The following is a 13,701-nucleotide window of genomic DNA, read 5'->3' as shown; positions in this document are numbered from 1 at the left end:
GGCACATCCCTCCATCAACAACATCTCCTTTACCTTGATGCACCTAAGTTAATCTGATTTTGATATGGAATAAAAGAAAGAAGTTAGAGAAGCAGAAAGAAAGAAAGAGGAAAAAGTCATAGTCTGGTCATCTTCAGTTTAACATAGCTTTTTGCTGGATGATAATTGTTATTTTTTGATATATTTCTATTATTTTTGTATTGCAAAAATTCATTGTAGGTATTGAGCCTTCATTCAGGGCAGTCCATATTGAAGGCAATATGGTACTTAAAATACCATATGATCTTGAGGATCTAGCACATTGATTATGCATTTTTTTCATTTGTTTCTTTTAGTATTTTTCATATATGATTCCTAGAAGTCTTAGTTCACTTTAAAGCTTTTAAACTTAAAAATTCTCTAAAACATTTTTGGTATATCTTATTCATATACTGCAAATTCTTTAATAGAGCATGTTTTTAGAAAAATCTTATAGCATCTTTTAACAGTTGGCAAGTCTTTTCATTCTTGATATAGTAATGACTATCATACTATTACTACTAATAATATAATCAATTTATCTTCTCTGCAAAAGAAGGAGTAAATGAAATTTCTTTAGGAATATAAATGAAATATTTCTTAAAAAATAATAATACACCTTAATTAAAGTCATAGGATACATTCAAGTAAGTTTTTTTCCCTTTCAAAAAATTTTATTGTAATTTAATGACCTAACTAAGAGTTTATGAGCTTTTGGAAATTCACTTCAAAACTAAATGTGATTCAAAGTAATGTGCTTTATTATATTTAAATTAGATATATGTAACTTGCATATATGTGAGAATTTGGAAAAATGTTTTAAATATTTGACCTAAAATTACATGCCTAGTTTCATATAGAAATAGTGCTTTATCCTTTTCTTCATATAAACATATATAATATATGTACATATATATCATTTCATAATACATGTAAATTAGTTAATTCTGAATGAATTTAAAAATCATAATTTGGTTAGGAATAGCAAAGGAATTGTTGGTGAGGGTAGAGGTTGGAATGGGATGGGGGAGGAGGGAAAAATAGATTTTCCAGCCCCATAAATGAAGAGGAGTCATTTTCCATACTTTTAAGTTGAATTATTTTTTGTTCATTTCAATGTTTCCATTTTGTGAGCTTTTCCATGTATATGCAAAATGTTTCTCCTCAGGCCCCCTTGTATTTCCTGGTCCTATTTTTATGAACCATCGAGAACAGGCTCTAGCCAGACTCAGACCCCATCCAGCACAACTAAAGCATAAACGGGACAAGCACAAAGGTATTTGGTCTTGCTTACTGACTAGGGTGGGGTGTTTGCCCCATTTTCCTGTCATTTCTTCCATTTGCCTAATTTTATTCTTGGAGATTTGTAAAAAATTGATTCTCCTGCTTCACTTCTGTCCTTCCTATTTAACCTGAGGAGAAAGAAAGCACATAAAATGTTAAACTGCTCTAAAAACTTTGCAAATGTCATGTTTTCTTCTTGTTTTAGTTTTCTTCGATAAAGCCGTTTTACCATGTCTTTTTTTTCTTTTCCCTTTTTTTCCCAAATTTCACAAAGCTAAATTTTATGGTGAAAGAAATGATCACTGTTTGCTGGTTTTTTTGTCTCTAACTCACTCTTAGATGACTGAAGTTTGACATTTTACTGTCTTTATTTTTCTTAATTCATTGTTGTTGATTTATTTCAAAGTTACTGAGGAATTGATTTCAATATATAAAACCTCAATAAAGTACACATGAGTTCTGAACAAGTTGATGCATAAATTTATTCACACATATTTGTTGATTAGGGATCACTAAAACAGGAAGACTTTTCTTAGTGCTTAATGGGCAGAGGATACCCTCATCAAAATCATCAATATAAGTAATGTTTCATTGACATATATATGCAAATATAGAAGATATAGTTTATAGTTTAGGGAAATAAATTTCAGAAACTAATTGATTACAATAAAAATATGGGGCATTTGTGACTATCAAATTCATTTCAACAAATCATACATAGGGATTGGAGAAAATTTTAAAATTTACCTTAAAGTATTTGAAAAAAATTATTGAATGACCAGAAAACACAGGAATAGATCAGTTTTCCTTGGTAAATATTAAAAATCATACTGGCAAAATCAGTCTATAAATTTTGTATTTTGAACCCATGAAATTAGGTATTAGAATAACCACTCTACAGGTGATAGCCATGTTAGTGGACACAAGGTGAGAGGAGGTAATATGCAATAGAACATAGTCTGAGACTGGGGATTCCTTACTTATACTCTGAGGAGTTTCTATATATTCCTTGGATTATGAATGATTAGGCTGGAAGGAGTTGAAAAGATAGGTTCTCGTCTGCTTCTCCAATTGGAGGTCCATTGCTAAAATGAATTTTGGGTACCCTAGAGATATGGTAAATCTGAGTCATCTTGTTTCTGGCAAACTGTTGGTATCCTGGGGGGACTGGATTAAACATGAATTCCCTTGAAACATTTTAACACTCAGAAATCAGGAACCAACTGAATTCAGAAGAGTAATCTTTAAAGTGAATAGATTAAGACTGTCTGATCTGGACCTGCAATCTGAATGAAAGATAACAAATCCTAGGGTTTCCCAGATTCATTTAATAGTATTCTTGTAAGTTAGAAAAGGTAGGCTTTACCTAGCAAAGAGTACTTCTTTTAACTGCATGCACTTAAACAATTATTTCTTAAATAAATTCAGCAAACTAGAACATAAAATAGCAAAAAACATTTATGCAGGATATAGGAAGATATCAGCTGATTATTTTTGCTAAAATATGCTACTCTAGGTATTAAGATAACTTCATTTTAAAAAAGTTTTACTTGAAATTGTCATTCTTAAATTTTCTTTTAGTACCTACCTTCCATAATTAAAATTGTGATTCAAATCCAAGAAAATTTACTATTTTAAAATTATCTAAGTCCAGTTAAGGAAAATAGAGATATATCATTAGTTGAGTTGTATGTTTCTCTGTTAACTCATCCAGTGTACTAGAAATATAATGTATTATAGCTTTTATATAATGTAAAATTTGTAATAATAATAATAATAATAACAATAATAACTGCTATATCTATGGGTTCTTAAAGTTTGCAAAGCAATTTATATACCTACCTCATCTGAACCACACAACAACAGTATTGACACAGATAACTCATGTCTTCTGAATTCTAAATTCAGATCTCTCTTCTATACTGTACTGTCTTTTATGGAATTGTGGCATTTAAAATGTAACCATTGTAAATTGTTCTCAGAATATGTTCTTTTTTTGCTAAGAGACCTTAGCATTTTTAGTACTTTTAGCTTATTTCCAGGTAGAATTCTTACTTAATTTTGCCTTTGATTAAATGCAGAAACTGATGTCTCTTAAATGACAGTTTCTTATGCAATTGCTTTATTTGGCATGAATGAAATTCTGTAATTGATGCCTAGAATACAGCTATAAAAATGTAAACTGTCTATTTTTAATATCATGTGTTGATCATCTATCTTCTCTTTTAGGAGTAATTTATAAATACAGTAAGATTCTGAACTATAATATCCATTATATCCAATAATATCATGCCTTTTGGCTTCATGCCCTAGAACTAGTTTATGGTGAAGTTCCCTTGCTGTGCCAGTAAAGAATCCTTCATTTTCCAAAAGGAATCTGATTTCAGTTCTATGTTGAATAATAGTATAATGAGATTTTAGAATAGATGAGATAATAAAATTTGATTGTTAATAGTTTTATAATCCCTCAATTTCATTTAAAATACCACTAAGGATTACCTTATCACTCAATAACCCAGTTTTGTAAGATTTAGCACTAATTAAGCTTATACGTACCAATGTTAGAGACATATAATATATAGAATGCAAACATTTCTCAACAACCTATTCCTTGGAACTTTCCCCATTCTCTTATCCATGGTTTTCCCCAAGCTATTCACTATCTCCAATTTTTGTCCAACAGTTTTTGTTTTATATTCACAAACTAAACTCACTTATCCAGTGTGTCATAATAGGGATTATTTTTTCAGACTTAAGATAGAGGATATGACCACTAAGTTCCTATTCAAATCCAGATTCTATGATAATTATGTAACTAAGAAATATTGAATATATTTGATAATATAATAAAGTGGATTTTTAGTTAGTTTGGAATACTACATACACTGGTATACAGTTGGTAAGTGGACCTTTATCATTCTCAAGTTTAATAACATTTCACATTCTGTTTACCATTTTTATTGATGATGTAATTAAAGTCATATAAAACACAATCAAGTAGCTCAAACTCGTAGTGATACATAAAATTTCATAAAGAATTTAGGCCTAAATTATTTGAAATAATATATCAAAACTAACACGCACTATAATAGGAATAAATATAAATTCTTAAATGGGGGCTCCACAAAATAGCTGCAAAATTATGGGCTGAAACCTGGCCTAACAAAAATATATGCAGAAAAAATTCAGTTTTTTCTGTTAGCAAATTGGCTGTGAATCAGCAATGTAACATGACTTAAAAAAACCTAATATTTAAGTCCAATAGAAATGTAGAGTCATGGGTAAGAAGTAATAGTTCCTCCATCCTCTCTACACAGCTCTCATCTTAAATTTCATGTTCTAGCTTCCATCTTTTAGATAACACATTGAAAGAATATAGAGCACTTTCAGAAGACAAAACATAGTCTTAAAATCATGTTATCTGGGGTGGCTAGGTGGTGCAGTGGATAAAGTACCGGCCCTGGAGTCAGGAGTACCTGGGTTCAAATCCAGTCTCAGACTCTAATTACCTAGCTGTGTGGCCTTGGGCAAGCCACTTAACCCCATTTGCCTTGCAAAAATATATATTAAAAAAAAACATGTTATCTAAGAATTGGGTAAAGGAACTGTTGACATTTAGTTTAAAAATGAGAAAATGAGGGAAGAAGCTTTAACTGTTTCAGAATATTTAAATAACTCATTAAATTACCTGAAGGGTACAAAAATGAAACAGCTGATTGAGAGCAAGAAACATGCTTTTTAAAAAAACAGATTTTATTTTAGTTAGGAGATAAGCATTTGAATCTTGCATCTGACCTTGCTAACCTTTTGTCCCTTGGCATTCCTTTGGGATGTCTGAACATTAAGATCCTCATCTTTTAATGTTGGTAATGGTATTTTCACACTACCTGTCTCACAGAGTTCTATTATTAAACTTAAGGAAATCTACCTTTGATTAAGTATGGCAAAGAACTTCTCACAACCAAAGCTTAACCAAAAGTGAAATAGGTTGCCTTTTAAGATATTGAATGGAGTATGTAAGGCAATGATGAGAGGGAAGAGGTGGGGGAGTGTTTGGTTTTGTAAGAGATAAGTAACTGTCCTTTTCTAATTGGACTTTATGATACTTCATACATAACTAAGTTATTAATTCTTATTTAGAATCTTCTACTTTTGTTACTCAGTTTGGAAACTATCATCTTTTATGCTTCTTTTTTCTTCACATTTAAAAATACTCAGTCAATTGAAAAATCAATCTTATTTTCATAAATTTTAGTTTGTGATTCTTGACTTTTTTAATTCACACTTATAGAATGAGCTCATTGATACTTCATGCCCTCCTATAGTTAATTGCTTATTTTAAATTTTTAGATAGTAGGAATTATAAATATAAATTTTTATAATACCATAAATGTTGTATCTAAATGGGTACTTAAAGTATATTTGAAGATAATGTAGCCTTTTAAAATTATGATACTGCTAACATATAATTTTGGAGGAATATTTTAATATACTTTAAAAAATTATAAGCAATACAGTTTTGTGCCTTACATAATAAATTCTAACTTATATGTTCATCATCATAAGAAACTTTTAACCATTAATTTTCTTTTTCAAAATAATTCTATTGACTTATTTTGATGTTCAAATTTCCTCATTATATGTTAGATTTAATTTCCAAATAAAAGAAGAAAAACTACTTCAGTAATCAGGTTTTTAACTAAACGTAAGTAAAAATTTGTAATGTTGATACAGTTAAAATTATATGAAAGCAATTTCTCTTTCAAAATGCAAACTTCCTTTTTGTATTTAAATAATTTTACAGGCTAATGGATAACACATTTATAAAATTTATTATTCCCCAATTTAGTTTTAAACTACTTTTTTCCATTTTCACCCAAATTATTCTCCCTATTCAGCTCTTCTAACTCATTTGTACAAAAGTGAAGATTATTTGGTTAACAATTTTTTTTTGTTGTTCTGGGTAAAATAAAAAATATTCTTGACAATTTAAAAAAATCTGTTAGCTCACACAGATAGTTTGCAATATGATCTAAGACATTTAGCATAGTCTTCTAATATAGTAAAACCTCTCACTAATTCAGAATTGATAATAATTCAGACAATATATGTAATATTTTTGAATAAAAAATTCAAAATAATTTCTTCCTCTGTGAATTTTCAGGGTCATACTTGTAAAGGGAATCCAGTCTAAAAAAGTAGCTTTTCAAACCAAGGGTTCAAGAAATTAAGAATTCCTTCAACGTGCCTCCAACTTCTGGGTCCAGCAGTTAATTCTTGTATGTTAAAGGACTTTTATGTTTATGATACATTATGTAACATAGGCCAATTTGAGTTGTAGTTTTGTTAACCTAATTTTATTTACATCAATTAGCTTATAACATGTACTTGAAAATATTAAAATTTCAATTATTTTTAATTTTTCAGACATTTAATTTTTTTACCAAGTTAATTAGGTCCCTTCCATTCCGAATTAGTGAGGTTTTACTGTCCAAGTACTCTTATTTAAAGAAATCAAATATTATGAAATATTGCTTGAAGAGAATTGATGATTCCTTTAATATAAAAGGAGAGAAATGATTTAGACATTATTTCTTGCCATAATTATTTCTGATTATTAGGAAAAAAGACAGAAAAGGATAGTATACAAGGTTTTGTCTTTTCCCCATTTTATACTATTGATGTGACAATGAATTTGCTAAATAATTAAAAACAAGTTGAAATGAAGGTTAAAATTGAATATTTTTGAATATGACAGGTCACTTATTTATTGGATAATTTAGATATCAATATGCCATTTGGCTATTTGAAGTTATTTTCAGCTTTATAAATTAAATATTAATTTTGTAATGTAATTAGTGACAGCAAAACTTTATTCTGATTGACTAATGGAAATAGTTTAAATTATTATGAGAGGATGATTTCCTGATTCTATTATTATTATTATCATTATTATTATTATTAATAATAACAGTATTTGCAAAAATGCCCTAAAGATTCTCCTTATCATGGAATCATCCTTGATCCTAAAGTTTATGTATAGAAATAGTCAAAAAGATAATGTATTGAAGGACCTAATATGTAGAAAATAGAAGTCAGAAAAGAAAGAAAAAATCAAATAGAGGGGGGGGGAAGATAAAAGGAGGAGAGAGGAAGGAAAGGGGGGAATGAAAAAGGCAGGGTACAGAGAAAGACAAAACAATAATGGAAGAAAGAAGAGAATGTTGCTGACTAGTTCTGATGTAATGGAAAGAGGGGAAAAAGACAAAGAAAAGGACTTGATTGAGTAGAGTGATCATAATGTTGGGTTAAAGATATACTTTATGGAGTATTCAGTTCTTTGAAAATAAAATTTTAAGTTATAGGTATAAGTAGTTTTGGCTAAAGAAAAGTAGACCACTCTAAGATTTCTGGTTGTGTTTCATTAGAAACTTTAGTTATCTTAGGTGACATTACACAATTGAAGTACTTTAAATTGTAATTATTCAATGGCTTGGTGTAAAATTTAACATGAATTTATATATCAAATTAATTATTTATATTTGACTTTATTAAATTAATGAATTTTCTAAATTGCATAACTGTTTACATTAGTAGATCTTAACTTTAACTGATTCCGAATTCTGTATTCTTAATGATGTAGTGATTTACAAACAAATTTAACATGCACCTTTCTAAAATTGCTTTGTTGCAGGTAGATTCTTAGACTATTCCTTCTAACCACTGTAGATTCTTCTTGCTCTTCTATTCTTTTTTATAACATTTGTCTCCTATTTTTCCCCCTAGTTAACTATTTTAAAATTTGTTTTTGAATGTGAGTAAAGATTTAGTTAAATATTTCAATAATTACAGATGGAAGTGGAGAAAGAGGAGAGAAGGATGCAAGCAAAATTACAACATATCCCCCTGGTTCTGTCCGCTTTGATTGTGAGCTCCGGGCAGTGCAGGTCAGCTGTGGATTTCATCATTCAGGTAAACTTCTCTGATAGCTACACTGTTAAGATATTTAGATATTGTGGTAAATGACTTTTAAACACATGGTAAGTTTTAATTTTATGTCAAATCCAAGATGTTGGCAACATCTTGCATCAATAAAAGGCAGCATAGACAATGGAAAGAACTGTGATCATGGATTTGGAAGAACTAGGTGCTATTCTTACCTCTTTCCCATTTGGTAACTATGTAATGTTCAACTGACTTTGTGTATTCTCTGTGGCTCATTTTCCTTATTTGTTCATATAGAACCATATATTTAAGTTTGGAAGGGATATTACAGGTTTGGTTAAGTTCTTTAACTTTTGATTTGAAGAAATGAAGATACAAAGTAGTTAATTTACTTGAGATTATCTAGTTGTTAAGTCCATTATTTGAGATAAGATCATCTGGCACATAATTGCAGTGATGTTTATATTGAAGCAAGCAACCTATTTTACCTTTTTGTCCTTTCCTTTGTACTTGTCTTGGTGCTCCCTTTATGGGGGTTTTTGTCCTCCTCAACACTAGGCCTTCTTCTAAGCTCTTTGGTATTTGACTTTGAAGTTTCTTCCACCAAAAGGTTTGGGGATCAAAAACTAGTGTAGAGGAGCTGTGCTGTTTTACATGTATAAAAATAATTTTTTAAAAGAGGCAGCTTTCATTTCATTTTTATTCTTAATCCATCTACTACTTTATTTAACTCTTAGAAAATATAATCTTCAAAATAGTATGAGAATCAAAGGAAACCATAAAATACTACTAAACTATAAGGAAGCATTTTTATAGTAGAATTCATCTTATATGGTATGAGTTAAAAGGAAAAGTACCATTGAATTTTTATACCTAAATTCTACTCATAATTGTTGCTATTGATTTGCAATTGCTATTCTAAGCCTTAGTTTCCTCATTGTTTTACTGAGATAGATAAATTAAATGATCTCTAAGATCTCTTTTCAGCCTCATACTTTTATGATTACGAAATCATATAATGACAAATATCCTAATTAATATTAAATATATTACAGTAGGTTAAATAGAGAGGTACAATAAATAAAATCATAGCTTTCTTAAAATATAGAAGAATGTCTAATAAAATTTAATTTCTTTTTATATGATTGAACTTTAAGATGTTTAATCTAAAGTGATATATATTGAAGTTCTGATATGTGTTTAACTGAGTTCTGTTTACTCAGAGCTCTTCTATTTTAGCATTTTGAGAAGATAACATATCTATTGATAACTAAATTTACTAAAATTGATGTGACAATAGTTTAATTAAAAGAGGAAGATCTCAGGATAGCTAGGTGGCATAGTGATAGAGCATCAGCCCCTGAGTTCAAATCCAGCCTCAGACACTTAATAATTACCTAGCTTTGTGACCATGAACAAGTCACTTAATCCCATTGCCTTGCAAAAATTAAAAAAAAAACTAATAAATAACATTCATTCAATTAACAAGTATATATGTTGTATAAAATAGGTGTATATATATATATTATATATTGTATAAAGTAAAAAAAGATGTGTGTAAATGTCATGTAAAAAAACTTGTAAATTTAATACTAGTGAAAGATCCTGCAGAAGTAAAGCTAAAATTATATGTAATAAACAATAAACAAATTATCACAATTCTTACTTTAACTTTCCCAATTCTAATTTTGTAGAACATGCAAGTAAGAAATCATATAACTTAAAAATACTTAAGGAGAAGGCTATTATTCATTAAAGAGAAACTAAAACAACATATTTTGATTACAGTGGTTTTGATGGAAAATGGTGATGTTTATACATTTGGATATGGACAGCATGGGCAGCTGGGACATGGAGATGTTAATTCCAGGTAATCTTTAACAATCTTAATGGAAAATGTGGTTTCTATATAGTTGTCTATATTCTCAAAAACAGAAAAGTCTACACATTTTAATTTTTTTAGTGATATTTTAATTAGTAAGTTCATTGTATTAAAATTGCTAATTGGAATGGCATCCTTAGTCATTTGCTAGATAGTGTTCCAGATAATATCTCAGATTTTTGAAAAATCACCGCTACACTAAAAAAAAAAATCTGACAAAAATGAGTCTTTTTAATTACAAATAAGACTTAGTACCTGTTCCAAGTTATTATGGTACAAGGAGAATTATATTAAAGAAAAAATTGAGTGTAAATTTAATTTGCAATTCCTATTCTAAGTCTTAATTTCATCATTGTTTTACTGAGACACTGAAATGATCTCTAAGGTAAGTGTAAGATTACATTAAAGAACTGTGCCTATTGAATAACTGAAGATGTTTGAAGTCTTTTCCCCCAAATATGAGTAATTTATGAAAATCTTCTAATTTTTAGATTCTTCATTATTATTATTATTATCATTACCCTTTCTTCTTTTTATGTCCTTTTCTGTTAACTACCTCTCCTCTTTCTCTGAGATCTTACTTTACTCTTTCCCTGCATCATTTATAGAAAGCTTAAATCTTATACACTTTGACAAATTGACATTTTTAAGCTACTTTATTCATTTTTCAAAAATAAATTGTATTTATTAAACTAGATTCTAAGTCCCCTGAATTCAAGTCTTTATTTGTTAATGCTTAAGTACCTATTATAATAACTCACTCTTCAAGGGCACTGAGGATGTTAAAAAGATGAAGGCACTTTTCCTTCAAGAAACAACTTAAGAAATAGGCATGTTTTGTATAACACATATAACAGATTAGAATATGTTAAGTATATTAGAGGAGCACAAAGTACTATCAAGTCAAGTATAGTCATGTTAAACATGTTTCCATATTAGTCATGTTGTGAAAGAAGAGTCAGAATAAAAGAGAAGAAGAAACAAGAAAGAAAACTAAAAACATTTTAAAAAGTTAAAATAGTGTGCTTTGATCTGCATTCATAGTTCTTTTCTCTGGATGTGAATAGTTTTTTCCATCACAAAGTCTTTTGGAATTGTCTTGGATCAATGTATTGCTGAAAAAAAACTAAGTCTGTTGAAGTTAATCATCATATAATGTTGCTGTTACTATGTTCAGTGTTCTTCTAGTTCTGTTCACTCATGAAGTGTAATATAAGTCTTTCCAAGAGTTTCTGAAATCTGCCTGCTCATCATTTCTTTATCACAGTAGTATTTCATTATATTCCTTTGCCACAAATTTTTCAACCATTCCTCACATGATGAGCATCCCTTCAATTTCCAATTCTTTGCCACCACAAAAAGAAGGAAAGAAAATTATAATGAGAAATAGACATGGGTGGCTAGGTGGCGTAGTGGATAGAGCACCAGCCCTGGAGTCAGGAGTACCTGAGTTCAAATCCAGCCTCAGACACTTACTAATTACCTAGCTGTGTGCCCTTGGGCAAGCCACTTAACCCCATTGCCTTGCAAAAAAAAAAAAAAAACTAAAAAAAAGTAGACATTATAATGATGGTCTGGGCTATGTGACTTGGTCACTCAATTTTGGTCCAGGAGAAGTATATATTATCCATATCCCCCCATTTGACAAAAGGAAGAATTCACATTTTATCCTCATTGTCTGAATAAAATAAAATGGGCAGAATTCATCCTTTATTTTTTGAAAAGATCTAACTTCTTCCCTTCATTATCAGCATTTCATTGTTGGCCTGAATAACCTTCAGGGGCTTATTTCCGAATGAGGAAGTAGAAAAAGGGAAGAGAACCTTGGTCCTAATTCAACAATTAGTTTTTAAATGTAAGAAAGAATTCTTTCTCTCAAGGTGATGATCCGCAGGAATGGAAGTGAAGGGGAAATCTGTTGGTGAAGATGTTATATATAGGAGAGAGGAGAGAGAGAGAGAGAGAGAGAGAGAGAGAGAGAGAGAGAGAGAGAGAGAGAGAGAGAGAGAGAGAGAGAGAGAGAGAGAGAGATGAAGAGAACTGGGAAAATTAGAAAACAAGAGAGGAAATAGTGAATATAAAAAAAGATGATTTTCTTGTGTGAGATACTATACAGAATTTTAAGAACATGAAAATAACATTGTACCTTATACATAGCATTTGGGTTCAATCTTTAGCATAATATGCTCTTTGAAGTAATTAACCCACTTAATGAGTATTTTTGTAACCATAATAATGCTAAAATAAGAAGCAAAATTTATCATTAAAGCCTTTTGAATCTTGAAAAACTTTGCCTATTTCTTTAGTTTACATGTCATTTATTTAAAGAGCTGAGAAATATACCTGGATTTTGCTCATTTTTTGACTTAAATATGAAAAAAGGAATTTAATTATTTCCAAGATCATTATGTAGTTTCTTGGAAGCAAGACTTACATATTGTGTGGTACTCATTTTCTAAACAATACAAACCAAGAGAGTAATGAATGCCCTCATATATTTTAGAAAAGATTCTTTAAAATTCAATAAATATGTTTTCATAGTATTAATTCTTTAAATGAACTTTCTAGCCATAAAATAAGGGCATATTACTGACCTTGTTGGATAATTTAAGGTTAACAATTTAATTTAAACCCTCTTTAAAAATGCCCCATCTTTGGGGAATCTAGGTGGTGCAGTATTTGTTGAAATATGCCTCAGACACCTGCTAGTTCTGTGATCCTATCATGATTATCAGACACCTGCTAGTTCTGTGATCCTATCCTGATTATTTCCAAAAGAAAAAAAACCTCCTCTTAATTTCTTCTGCTATCACTAGAATCATTAATACTGGAAATATTTGTAGTACCTTTGATATGTTTTTTCCTTACTCTGTAATTTATTTAGTGTTCTTGATTTAATAAATTGAATTTTATTAGCGGTTGCTAAAAATTAACTTTAAAATTTTTATTCTTTATTTTTAAATTTAGGGGATGTCCTACTCTAGTACAAGCTTTGCCAGGACCTAGTACACAAGTCACTGCAGGCAGTAACCATACGGCAGTACTTTTAATGGATGGACAAGTTTTCACATTTGGAAGTTTTTCTGTAAGGAGTTTTCAGAGTTTATTTTAGTAATTTATGATATCTTAAAATTATTTAGATTTCTGTCTCTATTAATACAAAAATAAAATGTTTATATATCTATATTCATTGATAATTTTTTCTAAGTGGAAATATTGTTACCTTCAAGGATCAGTATTGATTATTATGGTTAAAAATGTTTATTGTAGATCAAATCCCTTCATGCAAACTGTTAACTTTTTTTTGCCCCTCAAATAAAAGCTATTTTCTTACCTAATTATTGGATAATCATATTTATCACCTGTAAAAAAATTTTAGAAAAAAAGATGAACCATTTATTTGATTGTATTAAAAGTTGGAATATTGTGAATTTTTTTTTGCCAAAATTTCAGACATTTGCAAACATTTTTAATATGTCTCTTGAGGTTTAAAATATGGGGAAAGTAGCATATTATAGTAAGTATAATGATACTGCTCTTTCAGAACCTGTTTTGTGATCAGTACCAAAACA

The 13,701-nt window shown here is 29.5% G+C and overlaps 1 protein-coding gene across 1 annotated transcript in view; it reads left to right on the top strand.

The window, feature by feature from the left end:
- The window catches only part of MYCBP2 (MYC binding protein 2), a 292,534-nt gene that overhangs the window by 91,750 nt on the left and 187,083 nt on the right, over positions 1 to 13,701 (top strand). The window contains exons 18-21 of the mRNA XM_074192761.1: positions 1,187 to 1,294; positions 8,155 to 8,274; positions 10,036 to 10,117; positions 13,097 to 13,214. Coding sequence (XP_074048862.1) covers positions 1,187 to 1,294; positions 8,155 to 8,274; positions 10,036 to 10,117; positions 13,097 to 13,214 — 428 coding nt within the window. The remainder of the gene's footprint in view (positions 1 to 1,186; positions 1,295 to 8,154; positions 8,275 to 10,035; positions 10,118 to 13,096; positions 13,215 to 13,701) is intronic.

Source organism: Macrotis lagotis, chromosome 6, assembly GCF_037893015.1.
Source record: "Macrotis lagotis isolate mMagLag1 chromosome 6, bilby.v1.9.chrom.fasta, whole genome shotgun sequence".
Taxonomy (NCBI): domain Eukaryota; kingdom Metazoa; phylum Chordata; class Mammalia; order Peramelemorphia; family Peramelidae; genus Macrotis; species Macrotis lagotis.
This window is presented reverse-complemented; position numbering and strand designations above follow the sequence as displayed.